Source organism: Mercenaria mercenaria, chromosome 3 (genome assembly GCF_021730395.1).
Source record: "Mercenaria mercenaria strain notata chromosome 3, MADL_Memer_1, whole genome shotgun sequence".
Lineage (NCBI taxonomy): Eukaryota > Metazoa > Mollusca > Bivalvia > Venerida > Veneridae > Mercenaria > Mercenaria mercenaria.
This window is the reverse complement of record NC_069363.1, coordinates 40,481,357-40,507,699: the sequence shown is the minus strand read 5'-3', so window position 1 is coordinate 40,507,699 and position 26,343 is coordinate 40,481,357. Positions and strand designations below refer to the sequence as shown.

Genomic DNA, 26,343 nt, shown 5'->3' with positions numbered 1-26,343 from the left:
AGTTTGGCATTTCTCACATTACAACCAGATAGAAACGAAATTCTCAGACCTGTTATATTGTGGAAACCGTATACAATGTTTTTGATTGCTTTTGCAACTCTAGGAAGACCAATGTCTCGTTAGTTGAACATTTTTGCATGTGTAAATGCAGGGTCATAGTTCAGATACATGATATCATCAGCCCTTAACACGTTTTGATGAATAAATCTTTGTAATTCTCGACTTACGTCTTGTGGAATACAGATATACATAGGTTCAAGTCATCTAAATAAGTTTTCCCAAATAATAAAAAACTGATCTGTTTCGAAAGTCATCCACCCTCCAACTTTAGAAGTCGCCAGGTACTTGTTAAGCAAAATTTTCAAACGTTCATTTTAATAACAGTGAATGATTACAACACAGCCGTTACTTAAACAGATTCTTGCTGGTCTGATGCTTTAAGGTGTCTTCCACTCCGCAGAAAGAGCATTTGGTAAACATGTATACATTTCATTTATGAAACTTTTATTTTTTATAGTAAGTGCCCATGATTATAAAATATATGGCAGCCAAATGTGAAATCAGCGTGTAGTTAAACTTTTCCTCTTTGTCGATAGATGGATAAGGCAGTGCACGGACCTCTGATTTCGTGTCATGTGATGTCGGTGGTGATATAGGACATCTACTTTTTAATTAGAGTATTAACAAACATAAGTGAAAGTGTAGCTAAAAGTTTATACCCTGGTATTCCGAACAAATATGACACTTAATTCATTCATGAAATACTGACGGTGCCAGAGTTGTGAACCTTGTGTCATAGGGTAGAGGTGAAGATGCTGAACAACATTTCTAAGTATGAATTAAATCCATTAAGTAATAATAGAGATAGAGTGAAAGTACTTCAAAACTTTTAACTGAAATTCTAAGTAAAAAGGTGAACACTTCACGGAATTTCTGCATCAGTTATGGACCATGTGTCATTTGATGTAGGTGATGATGTGGAGCAACTATTTTACGTCTAAATCATATCCATTTAGCAATAACAGAGATAGAGTGAAAATGTATCAAATCTATAGGGGAGCATGATTCAAGAAATGTTACTCTATTAGACACATGATGTGTATGGTGGCGAGGAACAATTATTTGAAGTTCAAAAAATAACAGCGACAACGTGCAACAAAACTTCAACCAAGCTGTAGACATGGATGCTCATGCGGACGCGAACGCTAGCTAATGTGAATAGAATATACATTGTATACTTGGGCTAAAATGATCGATGACCAAATACAGGATGAGGTGATCAACAAGCCACGGATTGAAAAGTAAAGTTGAATATGACATTGGTGATAATTCTAAGAACTTATAAAGTCTAACGGTGCATAACAAAAACATCAAAGAACATTCATTAATTCTTCACACGTTAAACTTGTACAAAGTGGCATCTTTTATATATATATATATATAAACTAGTTCTAAAAGCACCTCGTCATTTAAAATCATTTTGTTACGAGAAATGAAATGAAGCACACCAGAGGTAAGGTAGATTCTGCAGCATAATTCTCTTTTTCAAACAGCTGTTGGTTTCGTACAAAGGCTATTGCTATAACTGAACAAGACCTATATTTTGGGTGAGGAATACGTATTGTTGATAGGGACAACAAGTAACGCGTATCAGGCATTCTATATTAAAGATTTGCGATCAATACGTTTACAGAGTTCGATTTATTTAACCTACAACTACAATACTGAAACTTTCAGTCTTTAAACTTCAATAAAGTTTGCAAATTAAAATACCAAACCGGGATACACATTCTATAGGTCTTATAGATTTGCGATAGTCGCGGTACATATGTGATCTTATGCAGCACACATCTTAGGACACCGCTTGCCAGTCTGTAAAGTCAGCTCCTGGATTGTCATACGACTTATAAATATTTTCTCGATGATCTTTATAACTATCAGCAAATCCACTTTCAGCACCTTTAGTATTTACATTCTTTGATTCTTTATCAACAACAATGTCCTCAGGTGCAAATCCGGCTTCTTCTGAATCCGTAATGGGCCCTTTGATGTCATTTTCGTCTCTGCGATAAGCTTTTCGTGCTAAGAGGGCAAGAAGGAACGTTTCTATCACAAGGACCGAGTGGTGAATGTCTGAAAAAATAATGTCAACATTTTTATTGCCTTCTCATTCTCGTTTAGTCAGACAACTTTCTGCAATAACATATAGCATCCGTTTAATCCAATACTCAAGAAAAAAGACAGTGCAATGCTCAGCCAGTGAAAACCAGAGAAAGCCAACAAATGAACTATTATATTAAGATAAGTAACAAGTATAATTTACATACTATGCATCTAAGCCACATGAAACAAGTCCATTCAGAACTAAAGAAATTCTCTCTTCTCTTCAAAATCCACAAGTGAAACTTTTTCAGAACGAATATTTAGTTTTCTGGCTTGAAAAAAAAAACTATTTAAGAAGGAAGCTGGATAAAAATCGGGGCAAACTAATATTTAAATCTAATGAATTATCTTTTCTGGTGAGTATTATGAGCTCTACAGTGGGTACTATTAGCACATCAAATACAGCTTACATATATTGCCATATACTGTCTTATATAACAAAAATAAAACGAGTCTATAAATCCTATTCAACAGTTTAAGTTAACGCATTCTTATCATGACATCAGCATAACGTTTAAATAGATTCTATACGGTTAAATACTGTTTTCCTAGCTAACGTTTTTATTTACCCTATCATCGAAATGTTCTTAAATACTTAAGTACTGAAAGTGTTGCCTGTATATGTAACCGTGTATACGAAATGAAGAGGGAAGCGAATTAGTATCATGCAGCCTGCTCCCGACCCTACTGTTACATTCACAAATTGAACAGACTTTTTTCGTAAATACCCTGGCTATAATTTGCATTGATCAAGAAGGCATCCAAATGGTAGAAGAAACTTCTTGAGATTTAAACATAATTATCTTTAAAAATCTTAGAGTTCTATAGTCTGATGTATGATATAAATGTCAGACATTCAAAAGGACATTTAGGAATGCCTTGTTACGTAAAAGATTAATTAACCTTGAAACCAAAGCTTTGCATTGCCGTGGTCTTTAAATGCAGGACTTAATTTAGATATTTTTCACGTAAAAAAGTTTCGTACAGAAAAGAATTTTTCTTTGCGATATGATGTTGTAAGTGTTTTTCTTTCAAAGCTTGACATCTTCCTTGTTTAGAGTTTTTTAACCACGAGAAAAACTCCCACCCAAGGGATTATCAAACATAGTCTCCGGCATAGATCTTCGACTTATCAACACACTTTTCTGAAATTAATTTTTAGATTACTCCTAAGTCTGTGTCCTTTTCTTGCTGTAATCATATTTAACTAATATATCAGAAATTAATACAATGCATCATGACTTAAAGTGTATTCTATTTGTTTTCAGCACCATCAGTGGTCTTAATTAACTACCAATTCAAGAAATGATCTTAATAGGTCTTACAGCTTCCTCTGACTTTGGGTCCTCGAGTTCCGATACATTCCGGAAGATCGAACAATGCAAGAATTCCAAACACAATATTCTGCAGATTGGATATCACAAGCAGCAGTTTGAAGGACATATACTTCAGCGCCAGTGAGTATTGCTTCAAGTGGAGTAAGGAAGCTCGGTAAATCACCATGGTTCCGTACATAGAAAATAATGTACTGATGACGGTAACTATGGTGATATAGAGGTAACTTGTTGAACCACCCTGTTTAAAAGAGGAAAACGTTGATCATAAATCTTTAGAGCTGTTTAATCACTGACATCTAATACATGGTGATAAAAAGATATATCCAAATGCAATCAATATGCTAGTGCGACATTTGCGAAGATTCATTTTAGTCACTGAGAAAGTGTATTACACCGAACATACATATGAGATGAATTAAACTTGCTTATCTAGTTTTGGCTTAGAATGTTCTCATGAACTGAACTCTTATGCAAATGTTATTAATTGTTCAATATAACAAATAATACATTGCACTTTTTTATAGCGCAAACTCTCAGAAGTTATATCTATTGTAAAAACTGTACTTACCAGTCCTCTTGTGTATTTACCATCTGTCCACAGAACCGCAGCTATGAACAGTAACAATGGTCTTACCACGGCAACTTGTAAAGAACACAACTTGAAGAACAGAAGACTTTTCCTTAAACGAAAAACGAACTTTTTACATAAACTGGTTCTTAAAAGCAAAACATTCGACTACAAAAAGTCGAATTAAGGTGTTGCACGACGTTGCCAGACGGCACATTCAGTAACTCTTGTAACATAATTGAAACCGGCTCTCGATAGCGGACAGTTCGTATTGTTTTAGTATGGCGTTGTGTGGTATCTTTGTGGTGTCACTTTTTACTTACTTCCTTTCAGTGAACATAGTGAGCCATGCACTCTTGTGAAATGATATAGCTGATATCGTACATACTGATATTAAATGTAATTAAGCTAATTTGAAGCGCTTTCTATGCACCATATATATTTTTCTCTTTGTATTCTAAATAGGCTGATCTGATTCTGCTGAAATTGTTGTCATGCATACTGTTTATTTAACATGGGTTCAGATCCTAGAAATAAACTACGTATATTTTCATCTGTTGTTTATTGAAAAAAATCTATAGAGTGTAAGTGCTTTTAAATCGTACGTGTATAGACAAACAACGCTGTGTCAATTACAATTGAAAGAATTTTATTAAATGCCTACGAATTTATAGCCTGTATTTTAATATTGGACATAAAACATCGTATTCAACTTTCATCAGAAACGGAAAAATATTGAAAGATTGACGTCAAATATGACATCTGAACTGACGTAATTATGGCGTCTCAACAAACGGTCTATGCGACAAAACGTTCACCGTTTCAAACGAGTTTTCAGCCCTATTTGTCTAAAATCACAGTGGATTTTGGCTGATATAGTACTAGAAATAGGTAACTGTATATGCTAAAAAGGTCGATAAAGCAGAATCTTGATATGCAATGTTGCTTTCGATTCTCGTGGATTTTGCCAGATCTCTGACCACACTAGGCGCAAGCGCCTCTTGGGATCAACGCCTGGTAAAATCCACTCTAGCCGAATACAACATTGCAAGTCAAGGTACTTTTACAATAACCCTATTATACCTGGTTAGTTTGATAGGTTTAAGAATACAACAGCAGCAGCAACAGCAAGGTGGGGTGCTTGTTTTTACTCTGTCATTTGCAAGTATCTCCAACATCTTCTCCTCTCCTCCAAAGTAGTTTATGGATAGTGTAACAAACGTGTAGAAACACACAGATAGATAGCTAAAAAGATAACATAAATATTATCTCTTACTATTCTAAAATATCATATTCTTCACAGTTAGTCTGAATCATTTACGAAATTACGAAACAAAGCATCTTCCTGAATTCATTGACAAACAGATCTATATGAATTTGAAAGAAGAATGTAGACACAGAAAAATCTCTCATTTTAGGTGTAAGGAAGACTTACCATGATGCTAAGAGATCCAATAGTATTGTGCTTGATGGGACCAGTAATGCAATCAAAGATGTTAGTATTGTTACCTGAAGAAGATGAAAACCCCTGTGAAGAAGTAAATATGATATATTACATCCTGGTTGTAATTATTATTTATAAGCCCACCTTCTGAAAGTGTGCCACTTGCATAACTGCATCTGAACTTCACTAAGCATATAAGTTTATGTATATCTTACCAATTCATAGTTGAAAGAGAGAACAAATCTTAAAGACTTACCGGATACAAACCGAGAAGTGTTGCCAGTTTTATAACTTTCACTTCATTTCCATAATAGATACGCTGTAGAAACAGCAGCTCCTCTACAAAGTTGCCAACACACAAAGCAGCCAGAAGGCAAGCGAGCGAGAGCAAAACTATAGTAGCTGCACTAGCAGATATTTCTGAAAAACCAAGTCTGATATGTTAGGTAAATTACCATTTTGTGTAATCAAGTAAAAATGGAAAGCTGACAGACACAACCATTAGCATACCGAGTTATCATGAGCTGTCCATCAGCGCGCTCGACTGTTCAACAACTTTTAAATTGAACATGGGCCATTATCTTATCAAGTTACTGAATTATATTAACCTGCATCCAAAACTTTAACCAGGTGTGACGCCGACGACGACGCCGACACCGACACCGTAACCCGGGTGAGTAGAACAGCTGTCACTTAATTCTTCGAACGCTTGAGCTAAAAATGAACGTTTACATAAACAATAATCTGAAATCCCACCATTTTTTGAAAAAACAGATTTACATTTCAATGAAACTGTTTTTCTCAATTAAATGTGCTTTTTTGTTTTTGTTGTTTTTAACGCCACACCGGTACAATTATTGGTCATATATAGCGACTTTCTAGTTTTTCGTGGTGGAGGAAGACCCCATGTAGAACCACTGACCACTGCCAGCTATATGACTTCCTCGCACGAAGGAATTCTACATCATCCTAATGGAGATTTCTAACCAATCGCTGGGTCGGGCAAATGATCTGGCCACGGAGGTCCTTTCAATCAAATGAGAGCAAGTAGTTTTAACAAAACTGTTTATTTTGGTATAGACGAACAATTGATTACAAAAAAAGATTTATAGTGGTGTTGTCAAGTGATTTCATACACATTGCATACGTTATGCTGCAAATTTGTTATGCCGCATTAACAAACAAAAATAGTTATGTGATTTGAAGAGAGTTTTGTTAGAAGGGTTGGGTTTTATCTAAAAGTCGCGTAACCTACAAAATAAACAAGTGAATGAAGTATTGCCATGCAATACAAGTCCCCTACTGGAAGGCACCTAATTTTCTCTACTGCAGTATAACATAATGAACTGATATCTGTCAATGATGTATAAACAATATTGTACTACATATACAATATGTTATAACAACACACTTGGATTAAAATGTGCATATATAAAAACCCACAGTTGTTTTCATATTGATTTTTTTTGGCTGATTATAAAAATGTTATCATGTAAGTTATTTATAGTAACAACAAAGGGAAATTAATCTTTAAAAAAAAAAAAAAATCTATATAATATAAGTCCACAAGAAACTCTTTACCAGGTAGAGATAGGTCAAAATACACCTAAAAATTGGATGTAACATGCATGCTGTACCATAGAAAAGTGGTCTCGATTATTCTCTACCGCCAGAAATAAAAAAGTTACAATAAAATCTATTTATAGTAACAACAAAGGGACGTAATTCTAAAAACAAGGGTGCCTCATGGTGGTGAACATTTGGTCCAAGTTACATCAAAATCCCTCCATGCATGAAGAAGAAATGTTCCGTACAAAGTCATTCTTGAATTTGACCTTTGACCTCTAAATATGACCTTGATCTTAGACCTAGGGACCTTGTTCTTGCGCATGACATGTTTTCTCATCCAGGGAAATATTTGTGCCAACTGATATCTAAATCCTGCTTTGCATGACAAAGTTATAGACCGGACAGGAAAAAAATCTCTTGACCTTTGATCACAAAGTGTGACCTTAACCTTTAAGCTAGGGTACTGGGTGTTGCGCATGACACGTCGTCTCATCATGGGAAACATTTATGCCAAGTAATATTGTAATCCCTTGATGGATGACAGAGTTCTGGATCGGACAGGGAAAAAACCTTATTGACCTTTGACCTCCAATTGTGACCTTGACCTTTGAGCTAAGGGTCTGGGCTTTGCGCATGACATGTTGTCTCATCATGGGGAACATTTGTGCCAAGTAATATTAAAATCGTTTGATGGATGGCAGAGTTATGGACGGGACAGGAAAAAAAACTCTGTTGATCTTTGACCCCCAATTGTGACCTTGACCTTTGAGCTAGGGGTCCGGGATTTGCGCATGAAACGTCGTCTCATCATGGGAAACACTTGTGCTAAGTGATATTAAAATCCCTTAATGAATGTCAGAGTTATGGACCGGACACGAAACAGACCCTGTTCATGCTATGTTAACATTTGACTGCTAAGTGTGACCTTGACCTTTGAGCTAGGGGTCTGAAAGTTGTGCATGGCACATCGTCTTATTATGATGTACATTTGTGCCAAGTAATATTAAAATCCCTTCATAGATGGGAGAGTTATGGACCGGACAGGAAAAAAGCCTTGTTGACCTTTGACCTCCAATTGTGACCTTGACCTTTAAGCTAGGGGTCCGGGATTTGCGCATGACACATCATCTCATCATGGGGAACATTTGTGCCAAGTAATACTAAAATCCCTTCAAGGATAGGAGATTTATGGACCGGACAGGAAAAAAGCCCTGTTGACCTTTGACCTCCAATTGTGACCTTGACCTTTGAGCAAGGGGTCCGGGATTTGCGCATGACACATCATCTCATCATGAGACCTTTTGTGCCAAGATATATTAAAATCCCTTCAAGGATAGGAGATTTGTGGACCGGACAGGAAAAAAGCCCTGTTGACCTTTGACCTCTAATTGTGACCTTGACCTTTGAGCTAGGGGTCCGGGTTTTGCGCTTGACACGTCGTCTCATCATGGGGAACATTTGTGCCAAGATATATTAAAATCCCTTCATGGATGACAGAGTTATGGACCGGACACGAAATTGCGGCCGGACGGACGGACGGACAGACGGACGGACGGACGGAATGACGGAAAAGTGCATTCCTATAGTCCCCGAAACTGGTTTTCAACCAGTAGGGGACTAATAAAGTTTGCTCTGTTCTGTATATTTACCTGCATAGAAATCATCTGTACTTGGAAATTTATCGGAACATGGCTCCATCGTTCAGGATATTAATTACATAACCAGCCAGGCACCATTATCTGAACATGAAACACACAACCACGACAATTTATATATAATATATATATATATTATAACAAAAAAATATACTTAACCAGGACGACTCAGTAATGCACAAACAACAGCATCAAACTTCTACGAATACTGGTATAGCTTAATATTATTAATCTAAATTTTGCATTTTGTTGTGAATTTAACAATATACTATTAGTATTCCATACAATATTTGAATTTCAATGACCCTTTTTAACTTTAATGAAGGCAATTTCTGCCTAAATGTAGAACTTTGATATAAAAGTTTATTAAAATTCATATTAGTTGAAAGATGTTGCTCGGTTTAATTCCCATAACCGATCGGAATGTTTGAAGTCATGGCTAAGTTGTTTCAGTCCACATATAATATTGCCTACGTAAGGGTTAAACACTTTGTGGAATTAGATTTGAAAAGTTTCAAATGCTCCAGTAATTCAGCGACACCAAAACTTACAGAGCGGAACTTTTAGATCTATCTGATTTTGAAACTAAATAAGCATCATATTTCTTTAGACATGATGTACACAGCTGATATACGTGACTGCGAATGTACCGGTAATGTGACCCAGCATATGTGAATTTTATGTCATTCACCCTCCATTTCAATTATCTTTCTGTCTGTAATGATTGGTGGTTCTCTACCCTAAAATGTATCAAGTTAGGCCAAAGAAAATAAAAATTTAAATTCTCATCCGGAGTTTGGAAAAAATGGAGCGAGTGGGCATTTTTTGCTTTTATTTTTGAAACAAGGAAGACCTGAGGTCAAAACTTAAAAGTTGACAAATGAGATCAAGAGTGCTTTATTGTTGATATTAGTAATGTTTTTTTGTCTTTTAGTCATGCCTATGTAAATGTACTTACATTTTTTCTTCATATACCTAAAAATACCTTTATGTCTTGCTCATGATGTGATGCTTATTAAAGTTAATCGTAAAATTTTGGGGTAGGGATGGCGGGGATGATTACAATTAATAATTAATGTTCTAATGCCTTACTTGCGTTGGTAATATAAACTTGTTTATTCTCTTACGGCGAAATGGGTTGCATTGGTTGAACATGCAGATATGGTTAGGATAAATTCAACAACCGAATCTTAAACAAACCCAAAGAGAAGATAATGTATTAATCTATATAATATATTTGGGTATGTGTGTATAATCTACCATTTATGTGTTTCTGTGTCTTAAGCGTAAGTGTTTATATGTAAGGAAAAATGAATATTGATCAAGCATTGCAAATTCACTGGATCAATAAATGATATATCAGTTAAACAGGTCTAGGAAAGTGGAATATTTACAGATTATCTATAAATTTACAGATTTTTCAATCTGTAAATTTACAGATCAAGTGTTTGAAAACTGCTAAAATTATATTTAGACACAAAATCGCAGATTGAGATTAATTGATTTACATATGGTATGCGTAAATAAAGGTCAGTTGCAAATTTCAGTCATTTCTGTTGACTTTGATTTTTCTTAAAATGCCAAAAACACAAAGTCAACAAGAATGGCTGAAACCCACAAATGACCTTAATTTATGCATGCTGTAAATAAACCAATTAATTCCAAGCTGCGGTTTTGAGAATAAATGTTATTTCATCAGTTTTCATACACACAATCTTTAAATTTACAGACTGGAAAATCTGTAAATTTATAGATTATCAGATAATCTGTAAATATTCCACTTTCCTAGACCTGTTAATTATAAATATACCCGGAGATTATTTCTATATCATATTTCATTGTCAGTCACGGTATCTTATCAACGGCGTTATGACTAAAACAGTACTTACAAAGCTGACAAATAATCCTCCTGAATAGTAAGAGAATGTTTCATATCCTGTTCACACATATTGTCATTACAGAAACCGGTATCATTCAATTGACAGTATAAATCATTTCCCTTGTTGAGTAAGATAACACTCATCCATATATATATAGATAGATAGGCATATAAATAATAATATACCGTTTGACCTATAGGTCACCTTTAATCCCTGTATGCAGTGTAATATAAATATGTCCTAAAGCAAGAGCAGTGCACACATTTTAACTTCAGGTCGTTTTTGTCCGAGTTAAATAGATAGTTAAACACATAGTTACGGTTAAGCGCTTCTCTTTTCAATGAAATTTAATGGGGATGTTTATTCCCGTATTTACATAAAAAAAATGTTTAACACGTTTTAAAACTCCTCAAAATGATATCAGACATATTCAATTGAACAACATGCAGAAAAAAACCCTGTATTAAACATACTGTATCTGGTCAGGATAGATACATGTATTAATATGTTGTATTATATTAACATCGATATTTTGTGTATACTTATGTTGGCAGCTGTGTCCGTACCGACTGATGACTGGTACGCTGAAACATCTGGCACAAACTCCGGTAGAAAAGATATTCTTACTCTGAAACTAATCTAACGCATGCTCCGGTAGAATCAGAAACTGTGTGAGATAATTTTATGCTGCAACACATCTAGCCCATGCTCCGGTAGAATCAGAAACTGTGTGAGATAATTTTATGCTGCAATACATCTAGCACATGCTCCGGTAGAATCAGAAACTGTGTGAGATAATTTTAAGCTGCAACACATCTAGCACATGCTCCGGTAGAATCAGAAACTGTGTGAGATAATTTTACGCTGCAATACATCTAGCACATGTTCCGGTAGATTCTGAAAACTGTGTGAGATGTCGTTCCGCTGGAATAAGTGTTAGATTCTGAAAAATGGGCGAGATGTTGATCCGCTGAAATTAATTTAACAGATATTTCGGAAGTTTTGAAAAATGTGCGAGATGTTGTTTCGTTGAAATCAATCTAACACATGTTTCGGTAGAATTGGAAACTGTGTGAGCTATCCTTACGCTGAAACACATGAGGCATACGTTCCGCTAGATTCTGAAAATTGCACAAGTTTCTATCTCAAATATATATGGCGATTGCGGGACACCGTAAGATGTAGTTTCGCTGAAATCAATCTAGCACGTGTATCGGTAGAATCGGAAACTATGCGAAATGTCGTTACACTGAATCAAATCTAGCACATGATCCAGTGCATAAATTGTGTGGTTCATTAAAATTATCGCATGCATGCTAAGATCGATTCCAAATGTGTGCGTAATGTCAGTATGCTGAACCATTTCTCGTACATTCTGACACTGCACTAAAATATCGTTTTATTGAAACTTATCTCGCACTTGCTTTCTTAGATTCTGAAAATTGGCGAATGTCTACATACTAAAGCATATCTAACAAGTGCACTTAGTCATCTGCGAATTGTGCTTATGTTTAATCATACCTCAAATATACCTCGCACGTGTATTTTTTTTTTTTGTTGTTGTAAATTTGGGAGCTTTGCGAAATGTCTACAGATTAGTTTATACTAATTTGTTTTAGCTGGATTGAGATGAAAGATCAAGCTTATTGTAACCACTCTCGAGTCCGCTTCCTGGAAAAAACCAGTACTGGTGTCATATGAGAAGTCATGGTCGTGACCCCTGTGGGGCACGATTCCAGGACCCCTGGATTGAGCGGCCGGCACCTTATACAGACCACCGCTCCCATTTAATGTCTACAGATTGAAACATGTTTCATGCATCCTTCTGAAATGTCCGTACTTTGAACCATATCTAGAACATGCTCATGTAGATTATATTTCATTAAGTGTATCAACTTTCGTGCCCACTAACTTTTTGACGCGGAGTCAATTTGATATACCCTTGTCCATACATCTATTTGTACGTCCGTCCGGCATTATGCCGTCCATATCTCAAAAAATATTTGACGTCATTCAGCATGTGAAGTTGTACATCTTGGTTTTGTTTAGGATTTCACTAAGTGAGATCAGAGTTTTAGTCATTAACTACCCCGAATCATGAAAATACACTTATCAATTTGAATCGTGTATTTCTCAGTAAGATAAAACGCACAGTATGGTAAATGGGTACCTTACATATTGAACAAATGGTAATTTATCTGTCACAATTTCTCGCAGAGACATTCGGGAAGTTCATCCAAGTTTTTCTATAACGTTGACAAGAAACGTATACTATGCGGAATGTCTCTTCAATAAGACATATACGGAGACAATGTGATAGATGCACGACGGAAGATAAATTAATGCTTGTTCAATAAACATAGTACCCATTTACCGAACTGCACGTTAACCTTAACGTGGGGTACGGTGGTATTTTGTTTCTCATTTGGTGTCAGTGTACCATAACATGATTTCCGTTTAAAGATATCAGTTTTTCCAATGATATACGTCCAATCATATCAATGCTGTGACAAAGGCGATCTCTTGGCATGTATTTTGTTTTACATATAGTCTTTCTTTGAAATGACTGGAGTTAGTGAGTTTAACGTGCCATTAGCTAATTTCAAAGTCCTGTACGATACTGGTAGTAGTTTACGTGCAATCACAAATTGTTTGTAGTATTATGTTAAATATATCCACTCAAAAAGACTTTGTTGTCGAGCCCGCCCGATATAGTCGTCACTTTTGGCGGGTCGGTGTATGTGCGTGCGTGCGTGTGTCCGTCCGATTTGGCCCGGACCATAACTTTGACATGCATTGACCAATCTTGTTTATATCTGGCATGAATGTTAACCTCAATGGAAGGAGTGTCATGCGCAAACCCCATGTTCTTATCCCAAAGGTCAAGGTCACAGTTGTAAGTCAAAGGTCAAACTGAAGTTTGTTCGACCATAACTTTGACATGCATGGACCAATCTTGCTTATATTTGGCATAAATGTTTACCTCAATGAGAAGGAGTGTCAAACGCAAACCCCATGTTCCTTTCTGACAGGTCAAGGTCACAGTTGGAGCCCAAATGTCAAATTGAAGTTTGTCCGGAGCATTTCTTCTTCAAGCATGATGTGATTTTGATGTAACTTGGCATGAATGTCCACCATTATGAGACGGAGTGTCATGCGCAAGAACCAGGTCCCTAGGACTAAGGTCAAGGTTAGACCAAAGGTGCTGGCGGGCTCGACATCCTGCCCGTGGGCATGCAGAATGTATTTCTAGTTTTTACCAGTCATTCACTTGTAAAATAGTTAATTAAAGCCATATGATCCGATGGACAGTTTGAACATATAATAGGAGGCAACATAGAAAATCAAACCAGCAGTTCTTGGGGAGTCGAAAATGATTTTCTCTTGGCTTTATCATTACAATACGTTAAAGATCGATGCACAATAAAAATACTACTTATATTCTATCAGATTTCTCCATATGTACCACTTTTCAACGTCATGGGATCAAGTAAACACCATGCAATTTTAAAGAGTAACTGCATTCTCTAGACAAGTGTCATTGATATCATTCGCAAATACATTGTATGTAACAATTTCATGAGATATGTATTACCTCTTACGTGACATATGCCTCACAGAATAAAAATAAACCTATCTTGCCTACTTTCTACTCGAAAAGCGCTTTATTAATATTCTGATCATACCATTTATCAAAATTCTAATCATGGTCAATATTGAGGTCCATGAAAATAAAATACATTCAGAAATGTTTGATTACAAGGTATTCGAAATAAAATAACATGATTTACACTGATAACATATTAATACATTTACTACTTTGAAAAGAGCTTTTTGTCTCCATTGATCATGTAATTATGATCTCATGCAATCTCATAGAACTGCTAAGCATTCAGTGATACGGTCGAAACACAATTCTGACGTAGATATATATACAGTGTTTCATTCCGAATTATGTTGAACTTCAGTCTGATTAGTGTTTTTACCTAATCCTTTATTATCATTATCACTTCTCAAAATTTCACCAGAGTCTGCTCCGTATCGTGAATAACTTGTATTAGCTACACAGCTAGTGTCTGAGTTATCGCCAGTACTCATAGGCTGTTCGGTTACGACACTAAAGGGAGAGAATCCAGCTTCAGCAGCACTTACAGGTCCTTCTATTTGAGTTTCATCCCTTCGATAAGCTTTCCTTGCAAGTAATGCTAGCAGGAATGCTTCAATGACAACTAGTGTATGCTTCAAAGCTGAAATAGATATTTTCTTTTTACTACCTAATTCTGCGCTATTAATCTTAAACAAACTGAAGTGTTAATACAGTTCTTTAATATACATGTATATAATGGTATATAAAATGATTTAGACATTATCTATGAAACAGACAATATTTGTGAATTACAATAAAACCAGTACTTCGTACAATATAATTTGTGCTATGTATCTTGAATTAGAACAACTTGCTTTATCATACAGTTTTTATAGGTAATTCAAACGAAGTCTTGTGTTAAAACTTTGTGTTTACTCCATTTCAACCAATGCTATAGGTATTATAACTGAAAGTGTTTTCATTATACATTCTTCGCTTTTTTGTATTTTGCTGCCTCTAGTTCAGTCACAATGAAAAATTAACTGTATTCTTTACCATTTGCTCTAACTTTTGTTCCTCTTGTACCGACACATGCAGGAAGATTGAAGTTAGAGAGTATTCCAAACACAAGATGCTGGATGTTGCTAACAATAAACATAGTGTAGAACGAGGCAAACTTCATCCAGAGTAAATACATTTTGAGATGATCCCTGGAGGCCCGATAGATAACCATTGTGGCATATACGGAAGTCAGCGTACTTATAGTCTCTAAAATACTTATATATGTGTTACTTGATGCGCTTGTCTGTTGAAACAGGAAACAAAACAATGAAAAACGTCTATGAATATATAAATGTGAATTTAGTACTGAAGTATATCAAAATTCCTGATGACATCAATTTAAATAAATATTCATTTCAGACTGAGAATGATGCTGTGCATTTTATATTATTTATGTTATCTTATTTTAGCCAACAGATAGGTGAATGTTAAATTGTTCGTTTATTTTTGTATTTTTCTTGAAGGTTAATGGATAAAAAAATCATTGACAATTTTAAACTATTTGGTAAAAACTTAAAAAGTCAACTTCAGTTAGAATGCCAACACATTATATCAAGCTCCAGATTAACTTGTTATAGTGTACGTACACCCATGTACTAACCATTCCTCCATCGTATTTTCCATCTGTCCACAGGACCGCCGCTAAGAACACTAACAAAGGTTGGATGATGGCAACTTGCAAAGAGCAATACCTTAATCTTCTCAAAGGCGTTCTAAATAGAGAAATGACAATTGAAAGATCTTCTGGATCCATTTAACATATATATATATATATATCATAGAAAAGCCAATGCAGAGGCAGTTTTTCCTTAAAGATACATCTTTTATACTATTATAAAACCTTTGCAAGGAAAAACCATATTACCCATTATTAAAAACTTCAACATAATGCTATATAGCATAACCCCTTTTGTACCTTTGTGCATATCTAATATTTATTTTATAACAGGTCATTTCAATTTCAGGGATGGCCGATCAGTTTTTCCTAGTCATTGACGATCAAAAAAACAATTCTGCAACAATGTTGCATAGCGTCTCCAGCATTTGTTTATGAATTTTGATACTATACTCATATAACTTTTGAAGATGTATTATATACATTTGATAAGGAAAAGAATATATTTCACTAGATGAAGACAGAAGAATGCATACCTTCTCATTTTTACCGGTTTAAGGACACAACAGCAACAACAGCAGCATGGCGGCGTGTTTAATTGGATCTTGGTCCCTTCAAACAGTTCCATCATTTTATATTTTCCCCCAAAATAGTCAATAATAAGCGACAGGAAAGTGTAGAAACAAATAGTAAGATAACTGCAAGAAAAAGAAAATATACAAATATTTTGCTGTTTAAAACAACTTATTAAAGCGGCATTTTCTGAAAATGAAATCCTGTCAGTTTTTATGAAAACTTAGGTAATGGATTCATGAAACTAGCGTTTCAAATACGATGAAGCATTTTAAAACAATTAGTAATCTGACTTACACAAAATATGCAGTTAAAATGTCGTTAACATCTAATTGATTGTGTCCGGATGTCATTGAATTCAACTGTTCATAGTAAAGAACAGTGCAACACGTGCTAAATATACACAATAAAATCCAATTAACACGAACATATATAATCAACAGGGAATCAGTTCAAGTATTTGCTAGCACCACACCACTGCTCACACAATGGAGAAGAAATACTTCAAATCTGTGAAGTATGATAACACACTGAAAAACCATTAACAAATGAAGTAAAATTTACCTGTAATATGCCATTAGACGCGCTGAAAGCAACACATAGTACAGTGGACCCGTATTGACACGCGACTGCGCATTCCCCGTATGAGATTTCGGCATCTTTCGGCCATAATGAGATAAAACCAGAGAATGTCGAAACCGCTTACGGAGAATATTTAACCCTTACCCTGCTACATTTCTATAATGGACTGGTCCATCTTTCAATTTGGACAGTACCACTTATTACTTAAAGGGGTTTTCACTGAAAATTTACTGACTGAATAGCGAACAGTGCAGACCATGATCAGACTGCACGGATGTGCAGGCTGATCTTGGTCTGCACTGGTCGCAAAGGCAGAATCATCTGCCGCCAGCAGGCTAAGGGTTAACTGGATAATCATTACGGTTCCTTTGATGATAATGTTTATACAGACTTTCATCTGCAGTTGAGACGTATATTACACAATATCCATTCGAACGCCCGTGATGGCCAACGAATAATATTACATTCGATATCTGTCTTGCAGCATATGGAATGAGAAATCCATGTCATGACGTGTTTGCGAAAACAGCGTGTTTTCATACTGTTTTTAGTATATAAAATAGGTATATAATTCATCAAAAATGTCTGAGTTAGGTCAATTAGATTTATATACTTTACCATGACGCGACAAGATCAAGGAGAACGGTGCTTCTTGGAACCAACAGAATTATCAACGATGTTGTTACTGTTACCTACAATGTAAATAAACAATAACAAAGTTAATAAGATAATAAAATGTATCAGTCATTACTGTTTAGGCAACGATTAAAATGTGCGGCAAATGGGGAAATAGCTGGTACTCGTGTCACGAAATAGTCTTTCAGGTCCGTCTGAAATAACACCGACGGGTACTAGATTACATTTATAACGCCACATCAAATATGAAATTATAAAAACATTGCACTTGTTTATAGAAGTGACACTTCAAAGATGAGAGGGTTTACCGATTTTATTCTTATATGTAGCATGAATATATTTTTACAGTTTCTTTAGTTCTATCAAAAGTGACATATATTTAAACACCTTGCAATATAGTGTTTTAGATATACGTTAGATGCAATTTCACAAACATTCAGGTAATGAAATGGATAAATTGGGAGACTAATTTGTCCACTGCTTTAAATGTATCATGACTTTTGGTATGTGGAAAAATATTTGCATTTTATAAACATAAAACTTACTGGATATAACCCTAGCATTATAACACGCCGTTGCAATTTCACCTCATCTTTTGAATACACGCGTCGCAAATACCAAACCTCTTCCAGGAAGATCAAAATACATACAACAGCCAGAATACAAACCAGGGTTAGGAAAACAATGGAATAAACGTCTGAGGATATATCTGAAACATATAGGTGTGTACTGCTGTAATACTAGTATCTGTACAAAGCGAGTTAATTTTTATTACGTAAAACACGAGTGCCATATGTTTCATTTCTACAGCGTGTCAGTATATCATGTTCGATATGACACTGTATCATTCATTTCAAGTAAGTACAGTCTCTTGAATAATTGGACACATCAAACGCAAAAAAGGATTACTGGGGTAAATACCACGCCAACTACGAACTGACACTGTAGCGGAAGTAATACCGCAGACACTTACTTGTATTCTATTGAACTAAAATCAGTATAAAAGTGGTTGTGATTGGGTGAGACGGTAAGGCCACGTACATAAAAAAAAATGCATGCATTACATATGCTGTGAAACATAATCTAAGCCTATTAACGGGTCATTTCAATATCTGTCTCAAAGAAGATTTTGCATAACTGTATCATTTCCGCTACAATTAGGTATTTGTTCGAAAATCAATATCAGGGTGCATCAGTTCCACGTGACGTTTTTGCTAATCTGGGGTGCCAAAAACATGGCGGATTCCTCGGTTAAGGTAACATTTTCTTAAATATCTTTTCACCGGCATGTTCAAATAAAAGGAAACATAGATGAGTGCCGTCTCATATGAAAATCCAACACTCGGCTATAGAAGTGGAAGCTATGGGAGGCTCTTATTTTGTAATTTCTTAAGGTGTATATGTCAAGACAATACTCTTCCAAATATCCCTGTCGTATACTAGTCGTTTAAAGTCTTTTAAAAGGTTTATTTATTGAATTTGCGAAAATGTCCACCATCTTAACATCTTCAAATTTGTTCACTTCAAATGCGCGGTTGGACTTTTAGAGAAAACAAACGGACTTTGAAACAAAAAACTTGTAGCCGCGTGTTAGATTTTCGGTGAAAAGATATTTAAGAAAATGTTACCTTTACCGAGGAATCAGCCATGTTTTTTGGCACCCCAGATTAGCAAGAAAAGTCACGTGGTACATGCACCCTGAGAGTAACAACAACATCATCTCATACCACCCGGATGCAAATGGATACAATACAATTTAATAGCTCCCGCCATTGCCACTGATATTCGGGTATATGCAAAACATTATTTTAGGGCAATGTAGTTATAAATTTTCCTGCTAAAATATATATTTTCAAAATGTGTGTTGAAATGATCTTGGTAAATCAAAATAAGTTTGCGATTTATTAGTGTTTTCCATATTTTCCAGATATAACAACAGCGAGTTCAAAATTACTACTAATTTCATTTCTTTAATTGAAACTACATTCGGGATACGGAAATAAAACTAACTAGAAGGACTTTCCTATTGAAGCATTTGGTCGGTGATGAGTTAACAATTCGTTTGAGAATACTATAGGGATATTGTTATAAATCGGGTGACTTTAAACAGTACAGTACATGTAAGTGTAGAAATAAAACTTGTCACAATCTCAACAAAATGAAAAGCGTCGATGTAAAAAAAAAAAGATTAAATTTTGTACATGAACTATGGGAAACTATAGCACAAAATAATTCCGATTATAAGAAGAGGGAGTATAAAAAGTGACCGTAGATCAGCGATTATTATAAGGCAAACGAACCAGCAAAAGAACAAGTATTTTTGTCATGTATTCTAGCATAAAACTGCTGTTATTGTCACTTTTCGGGGGTGTTTTAACAGGAAAGAAAACGTGTGTTAACAGAGAGATTCCCGCGCTCACGTGCTGTTATAACACCTTTTTATATATGCGCGTTCCGTTGCAAAGCGTAAACGTATTACGGCCCCAAAACGGATAATTCAAAAGGAAATGACGTCAACGTAAAAAAAAAACAACGTAGACTTTACCGCGAATTTCATGGAAATTTAATGACTTTGAGGGACAATATATTCATTTACCTAATTTTTACGCGTTTTATGCTAGAATAGCGTTAGCGTATGTTCTTTTCGTGTTGTAACATCTTCAGAATTTCTTGGGAATCGTTGGTACCCTTGCCCTAACGTGCTCGGGTACCAACCATTCCCTCGGGATTCTGCAGATGTTATAACACGAAAAAAACATGCGTTATCCCTACATTATACCTGAAATGACTTAACCACTGACAGTAAAAATAGAAAAAAAAGTACAATTTGCTCAAGAGACCACGACTATTAAGAGACCACTTTTTTCAGTTCCTGTGTTGTTTTTAAAGAACAAAAATATGTTGCACTAAGATACCATTTTTATTAAGAGACCACTTTTGTCCTTCCCTTGGGTGGTCACTTAATGCAAGTTGCCCTGTAAAGTAAAACAAAACACAGAAAAGGAAATACCGTAAATACTATCTATGAATTACCTGCATAAAAATGTTCTGTGAAAGGGAGCGCATTTGAACAATTTTCCATTGTCACTGTTTTAGCATCAGTACTGGTGGTCTCCCTTTATTCTTTCTATCATTCTAAAAAATAATGAACATGGATTAAAGTACTTGAGCACAGTAAATAAATTCACAACATTTTGCCTAGAGCTGTACTTTAAATGAGATACCATCATTTATTGTTGTGAGAGTGGCAATTAACGTTCATAATCATGTTAATGAACGTTTGTTTAAACGCTGTATTTTGGTCTTCAATTAAGTTGTGGGAAATGTATATTGCTGACAAAAAGAAACAGCGACAAGAGATCAGACATTATGGCCTATATAATTTCCACGCGTTGAAAGAAAGTAATTTACTATATGGAAATACAAACTACACGAATGAGACCGTTTAGTAGTTTTATTGTCATCACCTGTCATCACTTTGTTGTTTGACCCTGTGTTATAACTATTGTTGTTAGGCGATATTATTGACCCAGAATAAGAACTGACTGCCCTGAATGTATCTACATCACATATACAAGTGGTTTAATATATAAACGATAAAATATGCTATTTGTAGCGCTGCGTTGATTCCAATTTTGCCACCGTATAGCTGCAATACGATTTGCATAATTCTCAATTTTAAATTCAGTTCAGTTACAGTGTTTGGGTTAATTTTACTCGTAACATTTAACTATGCAGTGTACATTATTCCTTTAAATGTATAACATGGAGTGAATATAGCATTATTGTCCGTATGTTAAACGGGCGTACAATTTTTACCGATTGCGAAGTCCTAACAGATTGAACAAGAATGTTAATATTAAATTAAGCTGCGGTATACCTTTAAGCCGTTATAATGGTGTAATTCTAAAAAAAATACACTAAAATGAACAATATTACTCACCAGTAAAAACATACGATTCCCAGAGTAGATATTCATACAGATTATAGTTAAACAAAAACGATAACTTGTAACACGTTAGCCATTAGCTAGTGTGTTTATATATGAAATTACTAGTGCGTAGCAATTGTATTCAATTTCTATTTCGGCTGAAAACCGATGTAGTTTTTTTACCTTACACTGTCTCATTGAATTGCATATAGATTTCAGTTTAATGCTAAGTAGTCAGCCTTCTGTATAAACTTTATAAATTTTCTTTTTAAAACCTGTTGACATCATCTTTACCATTGTGTAATGGTTCATTCTATTTGTGTGCTATAGTTTTTGAAATTTTGCAACAGCTGAAAGCTCCAATTCCTACTGAGATACCTTACATTGTCAATACGATGAGAAGTTCAGGTCATTATTGCCACTGAGATACCCTACATACGGACATTATGCTGCGTATTCCATGTCATCACTCCAGCTGAAATAGATTGCATTGCCAGTACGCTGAGTATTTCATGTCATCATTCCCTCTGAGATACCATACACATTTAGCACGCATAGATACCCAACATAGTCAGCACGCAGAGATACATTTCATAGTCTTTATACTGAGATACCTTTCATAGTCAGCACACTGAATATTTTATGTCATCGCTCTTGCCTTGATACTTTAAAAAATCAGCACACTGAGATATTTACATAGTCAGTACGCTGGGATACCTTAAATAGCCATCACGATGAGATACCTTAAATAGTCAGCACGCTGAGTATATTATGTCATCAGTCCTGCTGAGATACGTTACATAATCCGCAAGCTGAGATACCTTACAAAGCAAGCACGCTGAGGTATTTACATAGTCGGCATAGTCAGGACGCTGAGTATATCATGTAATCACTCCTGCTGAGATACCTTACATTATCAACACACTAAATATACCTAAAATAGTCGTCATGCTGAGATACTGAGATACTTATATAGTCGGCGCACTGAGATACCTTACAAAGTCAGCATACTGAGTATTTTATGTCATCATTCCTGCTGAGATACGTTACATAGTAAGCACACTTAGATATCTTACACAGTCTAAACGCTGAGATACCTTTCTTAGTCGTCGCGCGGAGATACCTTACACAATCGTCACGCTGAGATACTTTACACAGTCGTCAAGCTGAGATATCTTACACAGTCGTCACGCTGATATACCTTACACAGTCGTCACGCTGAGATACCTTACACAGTCGTCACGCTGAGATACCTTACACAGTCGTCACGCTGAGATACCTTACACAGTCGTCACGCTGAGATACCTTACAAAGTCGTCACGCTGATATACCTTACACAGTCGTCACGCTGAGAAACCTTACACAGTCGTCACGCTGATATACCTTACACAGTCGGCACGCTGAGAAACCTTACATAATCAGCACACTTAGATATCTTGCACAGTCGGCACGCTGAGAAACTTTACATTATCAGCACGCTGAGATACCTTTCACAGTGGGCAAGCTGGGGTGCGTTACATAGCACGCTGAATATTTCATGCTAATTTTGCATTCAGATTTATATAACTAGTTTATTTTGTTTGTAATATTTCGTCTCCAGTGATTAATTGATTTTTAAAGATAAAAAACGAAGAATTAACAAGAAGGTCATTAGACCTTAAGAGGTTGGGTATTTTATGTCATCACTCCTACTGTGATACCTTATATTATAAGCACATTTAGATACATTAATACACAGCCGGCACACTGTGATACCTTATATTGTCCGCACGCAAGATGCCATGAATTTGACTTTATATATTTGCCCTTTCTCCATGTCACTTTGACTCTTTTCAGCTTGTTTTAAGTGTTTTTTTTTATTTCATTTAGATATGCCTATTTACCAAAACAAATGATGGATCTATTTCAACTGCCCATAATTTTTGGCCGTTTTTTTTACTGTAAGCCAGTTTTCGGTAAAATGAAAACACAATGAACACGTTAAGTTTGAGTTTAAACATGCTTGTTACATTTGTTAATTACTGTGTACATACACAAATTGATGGTGTTGTCAGTTAAGAACATTGACTACAGCCTCATCAATCAGTCATGACATGATTTCATTTTCATTTTTTGCTCATAGGTCAATGAAAAAAGGCACGAGCACCCTCTTCTCCTTTTTGATAGAGTTGTACTGGCGGAACACCGGAGGGGATTATAGGAATGCCCTCCGTCCGTCCGCAAATGTGGATCCTGCGAAAACTCAAAAAGTATTCAATCCAAATTCATAAAACATGGTATTTGAATAGATTATGCATATACATGACTTATGCATATACATGACTTATTATTATTATTACACCAGATTTATATAGCGCCTTTTTCATGATCAATTTCACGTTCAAAGGCGCTTTACATAGTTCAAATGCAGTCACACAGGGCGCATGATTCATCCTCTACTAGTACAGACACAGAGCGATCTGACCAGAAGGACAGAGTGAGACAAAGCCCTCACGACAGGGAGGTCAGAAATCAGATACAGGCTTGCCCGGCTAACTTAGTAGCCTTGCTCGTTGCGAATAGACAGCCTGGTTCTTTAACGTGCCCAGTGTATAGCACTGATACACGCAATGATTGCCTGGGTTCCTGACCAGTACACCTCTAGTCTAGTTATGCTTGTAGGTCAAAGGCCAAGTCACTATTGAAGGTCAAGTAAAAACTGTTTCTGTTCCATATCTTATATGCATTGATGGAATATCTTAGTGCTATACACAAACGTTCCCCATGATGAAACATTGTGTCAACGCATGTTCTATGCTTGTCGGTTAAAGGTCAAGGTCACTGTTCAAGGTCAGGTAAAAATTTGTTTCTGCTCCATTACTTTTAATTGTTTTAGTACTAAACAGAAATGTTCCCCATGATTAGGTTATGTGCCGCGCACATAACCCATGGTCAAAATCACTATTGAAGGTCAAGTAAAATTGTCTTTTCACCTGTACGGGACTTCTGTATTGCCTCTGCAATACTCGGTCACATGTTTTTGTTTTGTCCTGCAAAATTTACGTATCATTTTCAGTGCGGCTTATGGTACTTATTCCTGTGGTTCTGCTTTCATTATCATTTTTACTTCCGATTGAATATTCGTCCTTGCCTTTTTCCACTTGCCCAAACATCCCCATCCATTTGTCTACTCCGTACTCAAGTTTGAATCTTGCATATAACTAAAATGAACTTGTTGTTGGATTTTTGAAAAGACCGTCTGCTAATTTATACTACTTTGCGACATATGGCTGTGTTGCTGTGCTCTGTCATTCCAGGCAATCTACATTTACCTTTTAACTTTTACAGATGTAGTTTTTTTTGTATAAGAAACATGTATTTTTTCTTGCTTTTCTCATTTTCACTTTTCGATACAAATTTCAAATACTTATATAGTATACCGGAAATAAAGCCAGATATAGCTCTTATTTTAACTGTAGACATTATTCTTTTACCAAAAAACGACAGACGATTTTCAACTGCACGGATGTATTCATGAAAAATGGTAAATATTCTCAAAAGTCATCATAAAATATTTACCTTTTATTAATTCCTTTTGACTATAATATGACACTGCCATCTTATCTTAAGTCTCGCCAAATGATTCTTTAGATGTTATATGTATACTAAATAGTTAGTATTTGATATTGATTCCTAAACATATGTCGTTCATTTTTGTTATATATGTAAACTAAAAATGTATTTATAACTACATTCACAATTAAATGTCATGTAGAATTTTTAGTGGCCTTGTAATATTATACTACATGTAGTTCACTTACACAGTATTGTAAATCCTGCACACAGTACTAATTGCACATATAAGTAGTTTTGGCTTATATTTTCAAGTATGAAATTTAGGCCCAATATATCTTTAAGCAACTCTTTCACAGGATCAAGCAAAACGACAACTGTACATTATAGGGACAGCAATAAAGTTAGTAGGTACTATTTTAGAAAAATGGCGTTCAAATATGTCTGGCACTACTTCATCGTAAGACGACCTTGGCAATATATGGTTCCCTGTTTGTTATGTGAGATACATAACAGCTGCTATTGTAGATACAGTCTACAGTTCAAGTAAGGTATTCATTAACATGCGTTGAAACAAAAAAATACGTTTTATGGTCTGTAAATAATTTAAACAATTTTAGAGTGATGGATTAGCTCATTTGTCGAAAAGAATGTTAACAGATTTAGTCAAATGAATACAGTATGTGATGCTTTCGAACACAACTGTTGTGAACTTGCATACACATCCATTTACTTAATCATGATTTATAGTTATTTTATCTCCATATATAATGCCTGAGGACCTAACACATTATGAACCAGTATGACTTTTTGAACTAATAAGTGCAGTACACCGTTTTTTCCAGCTGAGAGAATAAAAAAGAATATTTTACTATTGCTTGCATGTCCGCCTGTAATATCATATATGATATACCACTAATCAAACATTACGTTAGCAGTACAAGTAAAGTCGCTACTAGTCTGATAATAAGTGTTTTTTTATATTCATATTTCCTAGTCAGAAAGCTTTCATTTATAGATTGTTGCCTGTTAAATATCTGGCTGTATTATCTTACATTTGGCAGCAAGATATGAGCCGTGCCATGACAAAACCAACATAGTGGGTTTGCGACCAGCATGGATCCAGACCAGCCTGCGCATCCGCGCAGTCTGGTCAGGATCCATGCTGTTCGCTAACAGTTTCTCCAAT

The 26,343-nt window shown here is 35.5% G+C and overlaps 2 protein-coding genes across 3 annotated transcripts; both read right to left on the bottom strand.

Moving 5' to 3' along the window:
* Window positions 1-1,294: 1,294 nt before the first annotated feature.
* On the bottom strand, window positions 1,295-10,877 carry LOC123525823 (organic solute transporter subunit alpha-like). The gene is made up of 8 exons (XM_053538269.1): window positions 10,626-10,877; window positions 8,731-8,820; window positions 5,769-5,932; window positions 5,504-5,577; window positions 5,152-5,313; window positions 4,069-4,180; window positions 3,489-3,738; window positions 1,295-2,133 (listed from the first exon to the last, which is right to left on the bottom strand). The coding sequence occupies exons 2-8, from the start codon at window positions 8,777-8,779 to the stop codon at window positions 1,853-1,855; spliced, it is 1,092 nt and encodes a 363-aa protein (XP_053394244.1). The 5' UTR covers window positions 8,780-8,820; window positions 10,626-10,877; the 3' UTR covers window positions 1,295-1,852.
* A 3,381-nt stretch (window positions 10,878-14,258) lies between these two features.
* Window positions 14,259-25,298, bottom strand: LOC123524996 (organic solute transporter subunit alpha-like). Of its 2 annotated transcripts, none has more exons than XM_045303667.2 (8): window positions 25,161-25,298; window positions 20,705-20,806; window positions 18,217-18,380; window positions 17,654-17,727; window positions 16,417-16,578; window positions 15,866-15,977; window positions 15,259-15,508; window positions 14,259-14,863 (listed from the first exon to the last, which is right to left on the bottom strand). In XM_045303667.2, the coding sequence occupies exons 2-8, from the start codon at window positions 20,751-20,753 to the stop codon at window positions 14,559-14,561; spliced, it is 1,116 nt and encodes a 371-aa protein (XP_045159602.2). In that variant the 5' UTR covers window positions 20,754-20,806; window positions 25,161-25,298; the 3' UTR covers window positions 14,259-14,558. The 2 variants fall into 2 exon arrangements, with proteins under 2 accessions (XP_045159602.2, XP_045159601.2); XM_045303666.2 differs by lacking the exon at window positions 25,161-25,298 and adding an exon at window positions 21,615-21,709.
* Between the last annotated feature and the right edge of the window lie 1,045 nt (window positions 25,299-26,343).

What these genes read in the sequence shown, in the direction of transcription:
- LOC123525823 (XM_053538269.1), bottom strand. Translation starts at nt 8,779, where the DNA reads ATGGAGCCATGTTCCGATAAATTTCCAAGTACAGATGATTTCTATGCA. An exon ending in CACTTCTCGGTTTGTATCCG is followed by an intron (nt 5,578 to 5,768) that starts GTAAGTCTTTAA and finishes CATCTTCTTCAG; the next exon opens with GTAACAATACTAACATCTTT. An exon ending in TTGGATCTCTTAGCATCATG is followed by an intron (nt 5,314 to 5,503) that starts GTAAGTCTTCCT and finishes TTATCTTTTTAG; the next exon opens with CTATCTATCTGTGTGTTTCT.
- LOC123524996 (XM_045303667.2), bottom strand. Translation starts at nt 20,753, where the DNA reads ATGGAAAATTGTTCAAATGCGCTCCCTTTCACAGAACATTTTTATGCA. An exon ending in TAATGCTAGGGTTATATCCA is followed by an intron (nt 17,728 to 18,216) that starts GTAAGTTTTATG and finishes TTTACATTGTAG; the next exon opens with GTAACAGTAACAACATCGTT. An exon ending in AACAAAAGTTAGAGCAAATG is followed by an intron (nt 14,864 to 15,258) that starts GTAAAGAATACA and finishes TATCTATTTCAG; the next exon opens with CTTTGAAGCATACACTAGTT.